The sequence below is a fragment of the Pan paniscus genome, chromosome 10, assembly GCF_029289425.2.
Source record: "Pan paniscus chromosome 10, NHGRI_mPanPan1-v2.0_pri, whole genome shotgun sequence".
Lineage (NCBI taxonomy): Eukaryota > Metazoa > Chordata > Mammalia > Primates > Hominidae > Pan > Pan paniscus.
The window spans coordinates 117,033,141-117,051,158 of record NC_073259.2 but is presented as its reverse complement, the minus strand read 5'-3'; the positions used below and the strand labels follow the sequence as shown (position 1 = coordinate 117,051,158).

The following is an 18,018-nucleotide window of genomic DNA, read 5'->3' as shown; positions in this document are numbered from 1 at the left end:
ATTACTGTGATTTAATCTGTCTTTTCTCTTCTAGAACTTCACAAGCAGGTTATGTTCCCTGTGCTTCTGAAATCCAGAGATTTACCCTTTCTATGCCAGCACAACAGTTACTCTTTGGTGAAATACATGGAATGATGCAATCGTTAATAATAATAGCAGTATTTTGAACTTAAATATTTCTTGTTTTTACCTTTTAAAAACATGGATCAAATGTGTACTCCATCTGCTCATATACTACCTCTGCTATTCATGCCCATGTAACTCCAGACTTTTTTCTTTCTTTCTTTCTTTTTTTAACAAATAAAATCCTAAGATCTTGCTCTGTCACCCAGGCTGGAGGGAGTGGTGCAATCTTGGCTCACTGCAACCTCCACCTCCTGGGCTCAAGCAATCCTCCCACCTCAGCCTCCCAAGTAGCTGGGACCACAGGCACATGCCACCATGACTGGCTAATTTTTGTATTTTTTGTAGAGATGGGGTTTTGCCATGTCACCCAGGCTTGTCTTAAACTACTGGACTCAAGCGACCCTTTCGCGCCAGCCTCCCAAAGTGTGGAGATTATAGGCGTGAGTGACCATGCCCAGCCAGACTTTTTAAATTTCCTTTTCCTTTTATTTTTTCCTTCCTTCCTTCCTTGCTTCCTTCCTTCCTTTGTTATTTCTCTCTCTCTTTCTTTTTCTTTCTTCCTTCTTCTCTCTCTCTCTTTCTTTCTTTTCTTTGTTTCTTTCTTTTTATTTTTCAGATAGGGTCTCTCTCTGTTGCTCAGGCTGGAATGCAGTGGTATGATCACGGCTCACTGCAGCCTCACCCTTATGGATTCAAGTGATCCTCCCACCTCAGCCTCCCAAGTAGCTGGGACCAAAGTCACACACCACCATATCCAACTAATTTTTTTATTTTTTGTAGAGATGGCATCTCACTATGTTGCCCAGGCTGGTCTTGAACTCCTGTGCCCAAGCAATCCTCCCTCCTCAGCCTCCCAAAGTGCTGGGATTACAGGCATGATCCACTGTACCCAGCACCCCAAACTTTCTTCAAAAAGTCTATGAGGACTCAAAGCTGTGATAGAAAGGACTTGCACATTCGGTATCACTATCCCCTTGAGAGACTGTGAGGTCAGAACACATCTGTCTTTTCAGTGCTATAACCCCAAAACCCACCCTAGGGCTGGGAGACAGCAGGAATTTTGTGTTTGGGAGTGAGAAAGTTGGAAGGAGACAGGTAATTTTGCCCCAGAGTCCCAGATGAAGAAACTACTGCCCAGAAAAATCAAAGCTTCTTGCAGAGGAACAAGAAACAGCATAGTTTGAAGGAACATATTGCAGAAGAGTGGGGCCCATGGGGTCTCAAACTCAAATGTCTACAGGGCCTGACAAATGGGGCCACGTGCCAAGTGAGAGGAACACAGAGCAAGTGCAAGGATAACTGGCAAAAGACCCTTAGGGCTGGAGATAATGAGACAGTGGTCAACCGTGGAGTGCATGACCCATCTAAAACAGGGGTTGGGGTGGGCCGGGGACCACCACTGCCCAGACCTAGCACAATTCCAATGCAGGAATGTGGGCTCCAGACAGAGAGATATTCTACTTTTTCAAGAGACATTGGGATTCTGGCTTTTTATGTGAATTTTCCCAATTTTAAAATTTTGGCACCAGGTGTGGTAGCTCACACCTGTAATCCCAGAACTTTGGGAGGCTGACGAGGGAGGATCACTTGAGCTCAGGAGTTTGAGACCAGTCTGGGCAACATAGTGAAACCTTGTCTCTATTCTAAAAAATGGCATCCACTTTAAACTTTTAGAAATATGGTGTGAGCAACTTTTTGTGGGCCTGACATGACCTTTAGATGACCAAAATGTTAGATATAGACAGATGAGTCTAAAATCTGAAACAAATGTACTCACAAACAGTATTCTGGCCTAAAACAAAGATATCCTCAATCACATAACCTACTTTGTGAATAGGAAACCCTGGAATTGGGCAGTGCCCAATCTGCTCAACTGTATATGGCAGTCCTGATATTATAACTCTTGAAGTTATTACTCTCCCCAACCCCAGTCCAAATCAATAGAAATGCTAACCCCCATCCATCAACTCTCCAAACCATGAGAAGAAGTCTTTCACCTGTCTTGGTCACTAGAGCTGTGCAGCAAGGCCATTTGGGGGAAGCTTTAGCCATCTTGACCAGATTTGTTCTGTTCTCTAGGGTTGTGAAATTCCGTCGCACAGGCGAGAGTGCAAGGTCAGAGGACGACACGGCTTCAGGAGAGCATGAAGTCCAGATTGAAGGGGTCCGCGTGGGCCTAGAGGCTGTGGAGCTGGATGATGGGGCAGCTGTACCCAAGGAGTTTGCCAATCCCACCGATGGTGAGAGGGCCCTGCAGTTGGGGAATCAGCCTGGGCCACGGTCAAGGTTGCCTACCCAGCAGGCAATTTCAGAGGGGTAATGTGAAGGGGCAGTTGGGAGGGCCCAGGGGGCCAAGGGGTGGAGCTGGAAGTGGGGGCTGAGCCTACATAGCTTACTTCAGCAGGCAAGGTTACATCACAATCCCTGCCAGTCAGCATCAATGCACAACACTTGGCTGAGGATGGCAATAACAATGATGATAATGATGACAAAGATGATGATGGTGATGATGATGATGATGGTGGTGGTGATGATGGTGGCAATGATGATGATGGTGATGATCATGATAGTAATGATGATGATGGTGAGGATGATGGTGATAATGGTGATGATTATGGTGATGGTGATGATCATAGTGATGAAGACTGTGATGATAAAGATGGCAATGGTGATGATGGTGATGACGATGGTGATGATGATGGTGGTGATAGTGATGATTATGGTGATTATGATGATGGTGATCATGATGATGGTGATGATGGTGATGGTGATGATGGTGGTGATGATGATGATATGATGATGGTGGTGATAATGATGATGGTGACGATGATAATGATGGTGATAGTGATGATTATGGTGATGATGATGGTGATCATGATGGTGATGGTGATGATGATGCTAGTGATGAAAGATGATGATAAGGATGGCAATGATGATGATGATGATAGTGATGATGATGATGGTGGTGATGATAGTGATGATGATGGTGGTGGTGATGATGATGATGGTGATGATGATAGTGATGATGATGATGATGGTGACAGTGATGATGATGGTGATGATGATGATGGTGATGATGATGATAGTGATGATGATGGTGGTGATGTTGATGATAGTGATGATGATGGTGATGATGATAGTGATGATGATGATGGTGACAGTGATGATGATGGTGATGATGATGATGGTGATGATAATGATGGTGATCATGATGATGGTGATGGTGATGATGATAGTGATGAAGATGGTGATAAGGATGGCAGTGGTGATGATAGTGATGATGATGATTGTGAAGATGATGGTGATGATGATGATGGTGATGATGAAAATGATGGTGGTGGTGGTGATGGTGATGATAGTGGTGGTGATGATGATGATTGTGGTGATAATGATGGTGATAGTGATGATTATGGTGATGATGATGATGATGGAGATCATGATGATGGTGATGGTGATGATGATGATAGTGATGAAGATGGCGATAAGGATGGCAGTGGTGATGATAGTGATGATGATGATGGTGAAGATGATGATGATGGTGATGATGATGAAAATGATGGTGGTGGTGGTGATGATGGTGATGATAGTGGTGGTGATGATGATGATTGTGGTGATAATGATGGTGATAGTGATGATTATGGTGATGATGATGATGATGGAGATCATGATGATGGTGATGATAATGATAGGATGAATATGGTGATGATAAGGTTGGCAATGATGATAGTGATGATGATGATGAAGATGGTGGTTATGATGGTGATGATGATGATAGTGATGATGATGAAGATGGTGGTTATGATGGTGATGATGATGATGATAGTGATGATGATGGTGGTGATGATGATGATGGTAGTGATGATGGTGGTGATGATGAAGATGATGGCGGTGATGATGAAGATGATGGCGGTGGTGGTGATGATGGTGATGATAGTGGTGGTGATGCTGATAGTGAAGACGATGGTGATAGTGCTGATGGTGGGGATGACAGTATAATGACAATGGTGGTGATGATGTTGGTTATGATGATAGTGTGATAGTAATGGTGACACTGATGATGGTATGGGAGTAGCTAACATTGACTGAGGATTTATTATGTGCCAGGCACTGCTCTAACCAGTTTACATTTTTCATCCATCTAATCCTCACAACAGTTCCAATTGGATCTATTACCAACATCTTCCCCATTTTGCAGGTGAGGAAACTGAAGCACAGAAGGGTTAAGTATCTTGCTGAGGGTTATACAGCTAGGAATTAGCCAATTTGGATTTACGCCCAGGCAATCTGGCCTCAGAGCCCACATTCTTACCCACGACCTTGTTCTGACTCTGAGGTGGTGCTGTGGGACCTGGTCTCCAGCTTTCCTCGCTTCTTGTTGCTGATGGATGAAAACATTCTATGCATTCCTGAAAAGCCTCAGATTCCAAATCTAAGAGAGGACTAATGACTTGAATGCAAGGCCTATTGTTGGCAGAGATAAGGTGGCAATGACAGGGGATGGAGGGAAGCTAAGGCTTTATTCTCAGGCTGATCTGGGCTCTACTCCCAACTCTGTGAAACACAGGGCAAGTCCATATCCTCCTCTGTAAAATGGGGCTACTACTAGGCCTTAACTCATAGGATTGTGATGGGGATTAAATGAAATAATGCACATCTAGCTTTCGGCACAGTGCCTTGCAGGTAGTGAGCACTCAGTAAATGCCCCACAATAGTCTCACTACTGTTCTTCTTGTGGATGATATTTTTTGCTGGAGGAAACCACAACCTGCTAATGTGATCAACGCCAGCTCACACTTCTGGAGAAAATTATGATTGACATACAAGACCCATGGTTGAAATTCCAAAAAGATGACACCTCCCAGCAGGGGCTGATGAGATCCTCGGAGGTCACCCACGGGGCCACCCAGCATCCTCCTTTAGTATTTTTATTTTTTTCAGATGGAAACTCACTCTGTCACCCAGGCTGGAGTGCAGTGGTACAGTCTCAGCTCACTGCAACCTCCACCTCCTGGGTTCAAGCGATTCTCCTGCCTCAGCCTCCTGAGTAGCTGGGACTACAGGCATGCGTCACTACACCTGGCTAATTTTTGTATTTCTAGTAGAGAGGGGGTTTCACCATGTTGGCCAGGATGGTGTCAAACTCCTGGCCTCAGGTGATCTGCTCGCCCTGGCCTCCCAAAGTGTTGAGATTTCAGGCGTGAGCCACCGCATCTGGCTGTATTTTTATTTTTTAATTAACTATTCATTTTGGAATTATTTTAGCTTTACAAAAAAATTGCAGATATAGTATAGACATTTCTCACATACCCTTTACCCAGCCTCCCCTAATGTTAACAACTAAACTAAAAAAATTAACCTTGGTGTGCTACTATTAGCTCAACTACAGACTTTATTCGGATTTCACCAGTCATTGCAATTGTGCTATTCCCAGATACAATCCAGCATAACATATTGGGTTTAGTGTTTTAATTTAGTTTAGTTTTGTTTTTTGGATTTTTTTTATTTTGAGACAGAATCTTACTCTGTCACCCAGGCTGGAGTGCAGTGGCATGATCACAGCTCACTGCAACCTTGAAACCTCCCTGGCTCAAGTCATCCTCCTCCCTGAGCCTCCCAGGTAGCTAGGACCATAGGCGTGAGCCACCACTCACAGCTACTTTTTAAAAATATTTTTAGTAGAGATGGGGTCTCACTATGCTGCCCAGGCTGCTCTCAAACTCCAGGTCTCAAGTGATCCTCCTGCCTCAGCCTCCCAAAGTGCTGGGATTACAGGCATGAGCCACAGCATCCGGCCGTCTTTTAGTATGTTTCAAAAACACTTATTAGCTTATAAATTATATCTGTGTTTTTTCTGAGCATAAAAATAACACTTGTTTATTTGGAAAGCATTCAGACATTAAAGAAATTCTCAAAGTAGGAAAGTGAGTGTTGTTTTCAAAGATGAGCCTGGTAAGCAGTTTGTAAGATGTCCACTCAGTCTTACTTCCCCTGCTTGGCACACACACACGTATATACATTTTATCACAAAGACAGCTCCTCTGGTACATACCTTTCCACAACTTTTGCTTTTCACTTAACAATATAGTGTGCACATTTTTCCATCGGAGTGCAGATGGAATTGTACCTTTCAAAAGTATTTCAGGCCGGGCATGGTGGCTCACATCGGTAATCCTAACACTTTGAGGGGCTGAGGTGGGAAGACAGCTTGAGCTGAGGAGTTCAAGACCAGCCTGGGTAACATAGTGAGACCTCATCTCTACAAAAAATAGAAAAAAATTAGCTGGGCATGGTGGCATGTGCCTGTAGTCCCACCTACTTGGGAGGCTGAGGCAGGAGGATGACTTGAGCCCAGGAGATTGAGGCTGCGTTGAGCTATGATTGTACCACCGAGCTCCAGCCTGGGCAACAGAGCGAGACACTGTCTCAAAACAAAAACAAAACAAAGAAGTATTTCTTTTTTTTCTGGCCATGGAAGTAATACATTGTGGAAGGAAGAAAGTTAATTCTCATATAATTTTTTCCTTCCTCCCTCTGACAACAAACAAATTAAACCATAATTCAAAGCCTTGTATATATTCTATAGATAGATACATGTGCATATATATACACCCACATGCGTACATTTCCAAGAATAGAACCATGCTAAATACCTTGTTGTCGATCTTGTTTTGTTTTTAAACATTAATTAACAATATACTTTGTGTATCTTTCTATATCTGCACATTCTTGTTAACTGTTGGGTCATATTTCATAATGTGGATATTTAATAATTTATATATGTATAATATCGACTTAATAATTTATTTAGCCAACTCCTGTTGATGGACATTCTGGGTTTTTCCGTTTCTCCCGTTGTAAGTAATGCTGCAGTTGTAGGATATCGCTTCACACTGGAATATTTTTCTAGGACAAGTTCTAAAAGCAGCATGTGCTGTGTTTAATTAGCTTGGCTGGGGACCACCCCAGAAAACCCCACACCAGGACAACTGCAAGGTGCACTGATTCCTTCCTTCCCTCTCCCTTTCTCCTTCCCAGATACTTTCATGGTGGAAGATGCGGTGGAAGCCATTGGCTTTGGAAAATTTCAGTGGAAGCTGTCTGTTCTCACTGGCTTGGCTTGGGCAAGTATTTCTTCGGGGCAGTGGCTCAGCCTCCAAGAAACCCCCATGCTGCTCAACTGGGTTTCCATGGCCTACAAGGAAGGACACAGTTCAAGCCTTTGCTTGAATTTCAATCAACAAAATTTATGTGGCGTAATAAGTGGTGATAACGAGTTCTGTGCTTGAGGAGAGCTGGGTGTGGTTGGCAGTTGCCCCCAAGAAGGAGTTGAACTTTCTAGCTAATTAGGCGGCTTAACTCTTTGGGCTCAGGGCTACTATGAGATTATGATGTCAGCTGTAGAGCTCTCCCTAGAAAAGCATGCACAGATTAGAAATGTGCCTTCTGCTTCAAGACTCTCATGATCCCTCATTCAAATCCCCTGGCTATGGCAAACAGTACAGCCAAACCTTTAATATACTTGAAATTAATTTTTGTGAATGGCAGGAGATGGTGATCTAACTACATATTTTCCCAAATGGATCGTCAATTTCCCCACAACATTTCCCCCCCTAATTGGAAAAGCTGCCTTTATCGTATACCAAATTCCCAAGACATGGGCATGCTTCTAGATTCCATGTCTGTCCTAGTCTGTCTAGTCTCGTAAAGGTACACGATGTTTAATTGCTAGGGATTCTGAGTCTGTTTTAATGTATTAAAAGGTCACACTTGTTAACTATACTGACAATTCTATTCTATTCTACATGAACAAATGACCTATAAGCCACAGACAAGCTAGTCTTTAACTGCACCAAAAAGATAATTGTCTCTCTGCATCTATAAAAATGTTTTTTCTCAGATTTTAGAAATATGTTTTCCCACTTTGTTTGTGATATGCCCATATTTTTTAAAACACACACAAAAAAACCACACACAAAAATAATATAAAATGTCTATTTGTCTATTCCTGCAATGGTAATGCATGGTTTTAACTGCTGGAGCTTTGAGTGTGGTTTGATGTGCAGCAGGGCACTTGGCAACGGGTAGAGAGGGGTGTGCTACAGTCTCTGTCTCTGGGGTTATGGACTTGGCCAGCCTTCCCCAGCACCAAGCAGCATCCTGGCCTCATGATGTCTCCGTCCTCTCTGCAGATGGCTGATGCCATGGAGATGATGATCCTCAGCATCCTGGCGCCACAGCTGCATTGCGAGTGGAGGCTCCCAAGCTGGCAGGTGGCATTGCTGACCTCGGTAGGCAGCCCAGCAGCTCCATTCTGTTGCATACAGTTCTGCTCCCCTGGGGTGTCCTGTGGGATATCTCCCTTCTCCTGCTGCCGAAGGCTCAGCAGAAAAGAATTAAGCCCTGATGGAAACACTGTCCCATCCCCACCTCACATATCCTAGCAGGTTTACAGCCAACTCTACTTCACCTGGAGGTCCAGCTACTTGGGAGGGTGTCCCAGGCATCCTATTCTGTTGCTGGGAGCTTGAAACCCACCTGTGCATATCACTTAAACTCTGTATGCCTGTTTTCTTGGCTGCAAACAGGAGGTGCCAATCCCCACATCCCTAGGATTATTTGAGGACTGGAAACAACACAGTGCCTGGCATAGAGTAGGTGTTCAATAAATTGGAGCTATTGCTCCCTGGAATTAAGGCTTGAAGGAGGAGGCTGCAGAACCCTCACTTTTTGTCAGGGAGATATCAGCAGCAACCTCTTAAAAGAGAGGAATGGGCTGGGCGTAGTGGCTCACGCCTGTAATCCCAGCACTTTGGGAGGCTGAGGTGGGTGGACCACCTGAGGTCAGGAGTTCAAGACCAGTCTGACCAATATGGTGAAACCCCATCTCTACTAAAAATACAAAAATTAGCTGGGCGTGGTGGGGGCGCCTGAAATCCCAGCTACTCGGGAGGCTGAGGCAGGAGAATTGCTTGAATCCGGGAGGCAGAGGTTGCAGTGAGCTGAGATTGTGCCATTGCACTCCGGCCTGGGTGACAGAGGAGGACTCCACCTCAAATTAAAAAAAAAAAAGAGAGAGAGAGAGAGAGAGAGGAATGGCCAGGCTGGATAAGAGGATAATAATGATAATCACAAAAGCTAATACTTACAGAGCATTTACCGTGCAAAGGCCTTTACCTACATTGCATACAATATATGCACAATGTACATGTGCTCTTTAATCCTCACAGACCTATGAGCTAGGCGCTATGATTAGTTGAGCAAGATGAGGCACAGAGAGGTTAATCTCTTGCTCAAGGTCTGTGATCTCCATCAGTGATGGAGTCATTGCCAATTCAGGATGCCTCCCAGAATGTTGTTTTTTGTAGATAACTGTTCTGGAATGGCCTGAGTGCCTTCCACACAGCATGGCCCAGTCTGATATTAGCAATAAGGTTGTGTAGCTCAGTGGGAAGAGTTTCATGGCACATACACCTGTGTTTTTGTGGTTTAGTCACCTCCAGAAGTGTGACCTTGAGTGAGGCACTTGATGTCTGTATTTTGTGGCCTGCGAAATGGGGGTGATAATGCCTGTTTTTCTGTGTATTTTGTTAAATACACACAGCCCCTAGTACACACCAGGGGCTGAGTCCATGATACTTGTTTTTTATATTCCTCCTTCTTACCGATATCTCCTAACGAGTAACTGCAGGCTGGTCGTGGTAGCTGACACTTGTAATCCCAGCACTTTGGGAGGCTGAGGCGGGCAGATCACTTGAGGCCAGGAGTTCAAGACCAGGCTGGCCAACTTGGTGAAACCCCATCTCTACCAAAAATACAAAAATTGACTGGGCATGGTGGCGCGTCCCATAATCCTAGCTACTCAGAAGGCTGAGGCAGGAGAATCACTTGAACCCGGGAGGCTGAGTTTGCAGAGAGCCGAGATTTCACCACTCCATTCCAGCCTGGGCGACAGAGTGAGACTCCATCTCAAATAACAACAATAATAATAATAACTGCAGGTCTGTGTTTTTGCAATTTAGGGCCTTTCTGGTCTCTTGCCATTGGATTATAACAACCATAATTTACTGAGCACTTATTTTGGGCCAGGCTAATGGTTTTGCATACATTACCTCTTTAACCTTCTCAAACCTATGAAAGAGGTGCTTTTATTACTGTCACTTCTACAGATAAGGAAACTGAGGCTTAGAGAGGGGCATTGACTTGCACAAGCTCAGACAGCCTGTAAGAGGCAGAATTGAAAGCCAGGCCTGGCAGGCTCAGAGCCCCTGCCTCGGGCAACTTTCTTGTGGTATGAGGTTTAGACTTGTGGGCTAGGTAGAGCCATTAAGTCTCATGGGTAAATTTTCTAAGGAAAAGTCAGAGTCCTGCAGGAGTTGGAGACATAAAGTACCCAAGGAGTATATTACAGATGCACATTTTTGCTGCAGGAAATACTGTGCAAGATTACCGTAATTATTATGATATAGAAGCAGTGCTTTGCTGTGCCAGAATCTCTCCTTTTGGGGAAAATGGGTGTTTTGAGGGATATTTAACTCTTTGAGGATGTAAGAATATCACTTAGCACATAACAAAGGCAACACTTTATCCCAAGACAGTAATCTTCAAACATCTTTTTTCAAGGTTAATCTAGAAAAGAATTAAATAAAAACCATGTAGAATCCAGGACTGTCACATGTTTTTACATTGACATGAAAGTTTTAAAATTGTAGGTTGCAGATGATGCCATTGCCAGTGTAGTGAAATATAAAAATCAAAATAAAATTATCATATCACTTTTTAAAATGTGTCTAGTAAAATGGAAAAATGGAAATACTTACCTGATATCTACCATCATTTGTTTTAAAGTTACATGAACAAGCTCTTTAGAGGAATTTGGAAATTTTGCATTGCTTTTTTCTTGGAACTGGTATTTCCATTCATTTCTCCATATAATTTTATCTTAATGTATTTTTTTTTTTTTGAAATAGGGTCTCTCTGTGTTGCCCAGGCTGGAGTATAGTGGCGTGATTTTGTTTCACTGCAACCTTCGCCTTCTAAGTTCAAGCCATCCTCCCACCCCAGCCTCCTGAGCAGCTGGGACCAAAGACACATGCCACCATGCCCAGCTAATTTTTTTACTTTTAGTAGAGACAGAGTTTCACCATGTTGCCCAGGCTGGCCTAATGTAATATTATTTTGCTTGAAAGAATCACATTCATTACCCTATTATAATTCTCTGTGACAGAATACATACATTCTAAATTATTAGTTTTAATTATCTGAGATGAGAAGGCTCTAAGCACTAAAATTTTTCTTCTGCACTGACTTATCATTATAATTTTTAGTAGTACACAATAGACCACAACAACAAGATATAATTTTGATAAATAATTGTTAATCATAAGCAAGGTTTTATTGGAAATGTATCCCTTAATGAGTGGTGTGGAATGTTTCCCAAATATTTTATGTATTCCTGAATGTTTATTGTTAAAGTGAGACAGGGTTCAGCACCAGGTCTGTTCCTATTTGTCACTTTTCCTGAATGACTATATACATGAAAAGCTTTGTTCACATAAAAAAAAGTTTTGAGGAACTGAAGGAGTTTTGTTAGAACTCAATAAACTAATGCCACTTGATTTTTAAAACACTCTCCAAATTGCGTGTGCCAAAGAGCACACAGCTTTCATTTCTGAAAAATTATGTTCCATGACCTAACTTGCCGACAGCTTGATTAGACTGTTTTTCAATTCTGTTGAAAGTAATAATAAAGGTATTGGAAACCAGATGACTTGCAAAAGTCATCTGTAAGTGCATCATCAGTGCCCCTTTTGAGGCACCCTGAAGGGTTTACATTGAAAAGCAATGCCTTGGTCAGACTGGCCTAGAGAGGCGTGGCTGAGAAAGAGGGAGTCAGGCAGGAAATGGAGAAGAAGACCCCTAACTCGTTCTTAAGAAAGAGTCTGTAGGGAAGTTGAAAACTTGGAAACGAATTCCCTTAAAATGATCCATTTGGGCCAGGTGTGGTGGCTCATGCCTGTAATCCCAGCACTGTGGGAGGCTGATGTGGAAGGATCCCTTGAAGCAAGGAGTTAGAGACCAACCTGGACAACGAAGTGAGATCCTGTCTCTACTAAATAAATAAATAAATAAAATTAGCCAGGCATGGTGGTGCACACCTGTAGTCTCCCCTACTCAGGAGGCTGAGGTGAGAGGATCACTTGAGCCCAGGAGGCTGAGGCTGCAGTGAACCATGACCATACCACTGCACTCCAGCCTGGGTGACAGAGCAAGAGCCTGTCTAAACAAACAAACAAACAAATAAATAAATTATACATACGTAAACTGTGTCTGCTTCTCCCTTGGAACGCTTCTGTGTACCATCCCCACTCCCTGCCCTCGGACATGCCACAAGAAATGCTTTTTGGGTCAGACCAAACTGAATCTGTGCCCTCCCCTCTCTGGCCCTCAGTTGCCTTATCTGTGAAATGGGGAGAATAGAAGCACCCACCAAGTAGGGCTACTGTGAGGATGCAGTAAGATGTGTGCATAAATGCTTCAGCATGGTGTCTGGCACTTGGAGAGGGAAGAGCATGGTGATGAGGTGCCAGTCAGCCTGCTTGGGCTTAAGACTTGCCTCTACTCTCTCCTTTCAGGGAGGCGGAGCAGGTTTCTTAACCTATCTGAGCCTCAGCTCCCCATTCTGTCATACGAGTAGGATCATTCAAATCTCACCAGCTGTTACTCCAAGGATTAACAATGTAACAATGACTTGGCCTCCCACACAATGAGTGGTTTCTCTTACTAGTAGTTTACAGCTCCCATGCCAGCCTCCTGTGTGCCAACCTCTACCTTGCAGCCCTTGGTATTTTCTCAGCAGTAGGGCAAGTGTTTCTTTGGGATGGTGTGAAACTTGTCAAAAGCTAGTTCTGGAGCCAGAATGCCTGATTCCAGTGCAGGCTGCGCCACTTAACGCCTCTGTGACGCTGATCCTGCAATTGCCTCTCTCTCTGAGTCTCAGTTCCCTCATCTGTAAAATGGGAATAATAATAGCACCCTCCCCATGGGATTGTTGGGAAGCTTGCGGGAAGCACTTAGTGTTTGCCCCTTGGCAGGCTCTCAGTGAATGTTAGATCATTGCTGTTACCTAGAGGGTGACGTCACCACTTCCGTTTGTTGTTCCCTTTATGTGCAATGATCCACATCCTCTGTCTAATGACAGCTGTCTTTCCCCCCACAGGTGGTCTTTGTAGGCATGATGTCCAGCTCTACGCTCTGGGGAAATATCTCAGACCAGTACGGCAGGAAAACAGTAAGGCAAACTTACTCTTCTAAACGCATGTCCTCTGGGTTGTCTTGTTGATGGTCTGGACAAGTAGCAAACCCGTTCTGCATTAGCAGTTGGGAGGCCTAATAAGGATGATGTTGAAGTACAGTGAGAAGACATTGCTGTAAGGCTACTGTGGACTCTCTTCAAAGCACAGATTCCTAGTGGGGCCCACGCATATACATTTCAGAATCTAGACAATCAATGCCTATTCATATCCCCTGGACCAGAACCATTTCCTCATTACCCCTGGCTGGGGCAGTCAAGGGATACTAGATAAAGCCATTGATTCTCTTGCCCTAAAGAGAGCCATTTCTCAAATTTTGGGTTTTTTGTTTTTCTTTTTGTTTGAGACAGGGTCTTCCTGGAGTGCAGTGGCACAGCCTCAGCTCACAGTAGCCTCAACCTCCCAGGCTCAAGCAATCCTCCCACCTTAGCCCTCCAAGCAGCTGGGACTACAAGCGTGCGCCAATACACCCAGCTCATTTTTGTATTTTTTGTAGAAATGGGGTTTCACCATATTGCCCAGGCTGGTCTCAAATTCCTGGCCTCAAGCAATCCTCCTGCCTTGGCCTCCCCACAGCGCTGGGATTACAGACATGAGCCACTGCACCCGGAAAGCCATTTCTCAATCCCAGCAGGACTGAGCTCCAGTGTCTGCTGTGGGAACCTGTTCATGAAGACACCCTGAATTACCTTCCTTCCCTTCCCTGTCTCACTTCTCCACTCCCCTACTGGAATCACTGCTCAAATAAACTATCTTTACTAGGATCCTTATCTTAGAGCCAGCTTTTGGGAGAGCCCAGACATGATATGAAATGGATTTGCAAACAAGAAGGAAGAGGGAACTTACAGCTCAGGGCCTTGAAATCAGGTGGACCCAGGTTCAGTGTCAGTTTTGCCACTACTGGCCGTGTGATCTTGGGCAAGCAAACTGACATTTTTTTTTTTTTTTTTTGAGACAGAGTCTTGCTCTGTCGCCCAGGCTGGAGTGCAATTGCACGATCTTGGCTCACTGCAACCTCTGCCTCCTGGGTTCAAGTGATTCTCCTGCCTCAGCCACCCAAGTAGCTGGGATTATAGGCACCTGCCACCAAGCCTGGCTAATTTTTGTATTTTTAGCACAGACGGGGTTTCACCATGTTGGCCAGGCTGGTCTCAAACTCCTGACCTCAAGTGATCCACCGGCCATGGCCTCCCAAAGTGCTGAGATTACAGGCATGAGCCACTGTGCTCAGCCAAATTGACCTCTTTGATTATCAATTTCCTAATACGTATAAAGAAGAAAATAACAGAACCTGTATTGGGGGGTTAATAGAGATGAATTAGGGTTAATTGAGGTGTAAATCACTGTTTCTTTTGTTTTTTTGAGACAAGGTCTTGCTCTGTTGCCCAGGCTGGAGTGCAAAGGTGCAATCATAGCTAACTGCAGCCTTGACCTTCTGGGCTCAAGCAATCCTCCCACCTGAGCCTCCCAAGTAGCTGGGACAAGACTTGTGCCACCATGCCCAGCTAATTGTTTTTTTATTTTTTGTAGACAGACAGGGTCTCACTATGTTGCCCAGGCTGGTCTCAAACTCCTGGCCTCAAGCAGTCCTCCCACCTCAGCCTCCCAAAGTGCTGGGATTACAGATGTGAGCCACTGTGTGAATCTCTTTGTACAATGCCAGGCACATGCTAGGCACAGGACACATGTAAACTGAAATTCCGAGTGTAGCATTTCTGACAAGACCCCATGCAATGTCAATGCTTGGGACCATACTTTGAAAACGATTGGCTTAGACTAAGAATAACCTACTACTGGAGCTGGGAATGGGCTACCTCAACAAACCTAGAATTCTGTTAGGAAGGAAGAAGTGAGATCTGGATGCTGGGTAGGAAACAGGCAATCTCCACTACAACTAGCAAGTCATGGGCTGAAAATAAAATAGTGTGTTGTATAGCAGGCATGATGCAAAGTATGGTTCATGTATTAGCTCATCCAATCCCCATAATAACCATTGAAGTAGGTGCTATTATCACTCTAACTTGATAGAAGAGGAAACTGAGGCACAGAGAGTGGGCAACTTACCCAGGACCACACGGTTTGTGCATCACAGAGTCAGGTCTTGCTCATTCTAAGTCTAGAGCTCTGTCTTCACTGTGATGCCCGTGGCTTGAATCAGTAGGTGCTCCAGAAGCAGGTGATGGCTCAATGAATGAATGAACGTTCCAGCAATGCCATAGAGGATGCAGACTCCAGCTGCATCCCCTCTCACTGCTACTGCACAGGAAACTTGGGCCAGCAGACACCTGGAAGATGGTGATCAATATAACTGCCAAGAAATGGTGATCAATATAATTGCCAAGAATGTAACTCCAGAGGCAGCAGGCTGGAAACTAAATGCAGCCATGATGGGCCTTGGGGTCTTGGCTGGTGATGAGGCTGGAGATGGCAGTTGGAAAGGCCTCTCTGGGGCTCCCAAAGGAAGTAAAAGCTGGTTATTACCCCCCTGTTAACCCAAGGAGGAATTACTCTGGTCTTCAGTGGCAGCTCCTTAGATTCTGCCCCCATCTGCTCTCCCACCCACTTCCTGTTTCTGGAGCATATGAGTGATGGCATGGTGATTTTCTGTTTGGAAGAAGGAACAAGAGTTTAAGGACAGGAGAGAGGAAGGAAGGAAGGAAGGAAGGAAAAAAAAGAAGGAGGGAAGGAAAGAAGAAGGGAGGGAGGGAGAAGGGACAGAGGGAGGGAAGGAAGAAAAAAAGGAAGGAACTAAAGAGGGCACGAGCACGGTGGCTCATGCCTGTAATCCCAGCACTTTGGGAGGCCGAGGTGGGAGGATGACCTGAGGTCAGGAGTTCGAGACCAGCCTGACCAACATGGTGAAACCCCATCTCTACTGAAAATACAAAATTAGCCAGGCATGGTGGCGCATGCCTGTAAGCTACTCAGGAGCTGAGATTGTGCCATTGCACTCCAGCCTGGGCAACAAGAGTGAAAATTTGTCTCAGAAAAAAAAAAAAGAAAGAAAAGAAAAGGGGGAAAGAAGAAAGGAGAAAGAGAGCGAGGTAGGAAGGGAGGGGGAGGAAGAAAGGAAGGAGGTAGGGAAACAGAGTGAGGAAGGGGGAGAAGGAAGAAAAAAAGGAAGAAAGGAGGGAGGGAAGGAGGAGGGAAGGAAGGAGAGAAGAAAAAACACCTCTGAAAATAAAATAGAGTCATTTTTGTTTTGATGGAGCTGAGCAGCCGTTAAAAGAACTGTAAAGCTGTGGCTGTCTGAGGCTGAATCCAGTGTTAATCTTTAAGCCGTTAAAATAATCAAAGGAGGCCAGGAGTGGTGGCTCATGCCTGTAATCCCAGCACTTTGGGAGGACAGATCACTTGAGCTCAGGAGTTAGAGACCAGCCTAGGCAACATGGTGAAAGCCCATCTCTACAAAAAATACAAAACTTAGCCAGGCCCAGTGGCATGCACCTGTAGTGCCAGGTACTCAGGAGGCTGAGGCAGGAGAATTGCTTGAACCCAGGATGGGGAGGCTGCAGTGAGCCGAGATCATGCCACTACACTCCAGCCTGGGCAACAGAGCGAGACTCTGTCTGGAAAAAAAAAATACATTTATTTGTTCCTGAGACAAACATGCACAAACACACACACACACACAGACATGCACACACACACACACACACACTTCAGGAATCCATAATGAGGAAATTTGCTGAACCCCAAATTCTGCTATCCAATTGCTGAATCATAAGGCAGTGAGGAATATAAGAGAAAATGAGTAAAAATACCTTAACTTTGGGCTTGAATCTGACACTGCATGGCTAAAGCAAGCCACTCCCCATCTAGGGCTGAAATTTCCTTATTTATATCAGAGGAGGCTGGATTAGAAAACACAGATATTCATAGCTACCATTCATTGAATCCCCAAAATGAAAGGGCAGGTGGGTTTTGTCCCTGTGTCTGTTCTAATCATTTATTAGAGGATGCCAGAAACATGGATTTGAGGAGTCAGAAGGCTCAGTGGGATAGTGCTGTGATTGACTAGTGATGTCTGCCACAGGCACAAGACTGAAGAGCGTGGAGGGAATTTAGTAAACTCCATGAGGAAAGGGGCTGCATTTGTTTTGTTCACTGAGTTGGCCCCAGAGCCTGACCTCCCTGGTTGAGAGTGCACACTCAATAAATACTTCTTGAGTGACTGAGCTGTGGTGGATGAGAACCAGACCTCTTTGTTTCCACTCTCTGCTACTTTCTTATCCTCTCTAGAGCAGCAACTGCCTTATCCTCTCCAGAGCAGCAACTGCCTGATGAGTGTTCTTTGTTGACCTGGAAAGTCCACAATGCACAATGGTCATTCATGTAGGATCCCAACTTCCCTTGGAAGAGTATGTTTACTCTGCCACTAGGGGCAGTAATTCACTTGGCGTTCCCATATAGACATCTTCACGTTTGTGAAGGGCCTCAGAGGAGATTTTAAAGAGATTTACAGAGGGGTTTTCGGAAATGCCATTTACTGAATCTTGAAGATTGTAACCATATTTTGGCACCTTCCAAAATAGTAGTTCTCAGTGCAGGGCTAGGGGCACTTGGCAATGTCTAGAGACAT

The 18,018-nt window shown here is 44.5% G+C and overlaps 1 protein-coding gene across 1 annotated transcript in view; it reads left to right on the top strand.

Moving 5' to 3' along the window:
- SVOP (SV2 related protein) overlaps positions 1–18,018 on the top strand; it is a 111,002-nt gene that overhangs the window by 35,129 nt on the left and 57,855 nt on the right. Inside the window, exons 2-5 of the mRNA XM_003832516.6 lie at positions 2,206–2,366; positions 7,162–7,247; positions 8,316–8,414; positions 13,343–13,414. Coding sequence (XP_003832564.1) covers positions 2,206–2,366; positions 7,162–7,247; positions 8,316–8,414; positions 13,343–13,414 — 418 coding nt within the window. The remainder of the gene's footprint in view (positions 1–2,205; positions 2,367–7,161; positions 7,248–8,315; positions 8,415–13,342; positions 13,415–18,018) is intronic.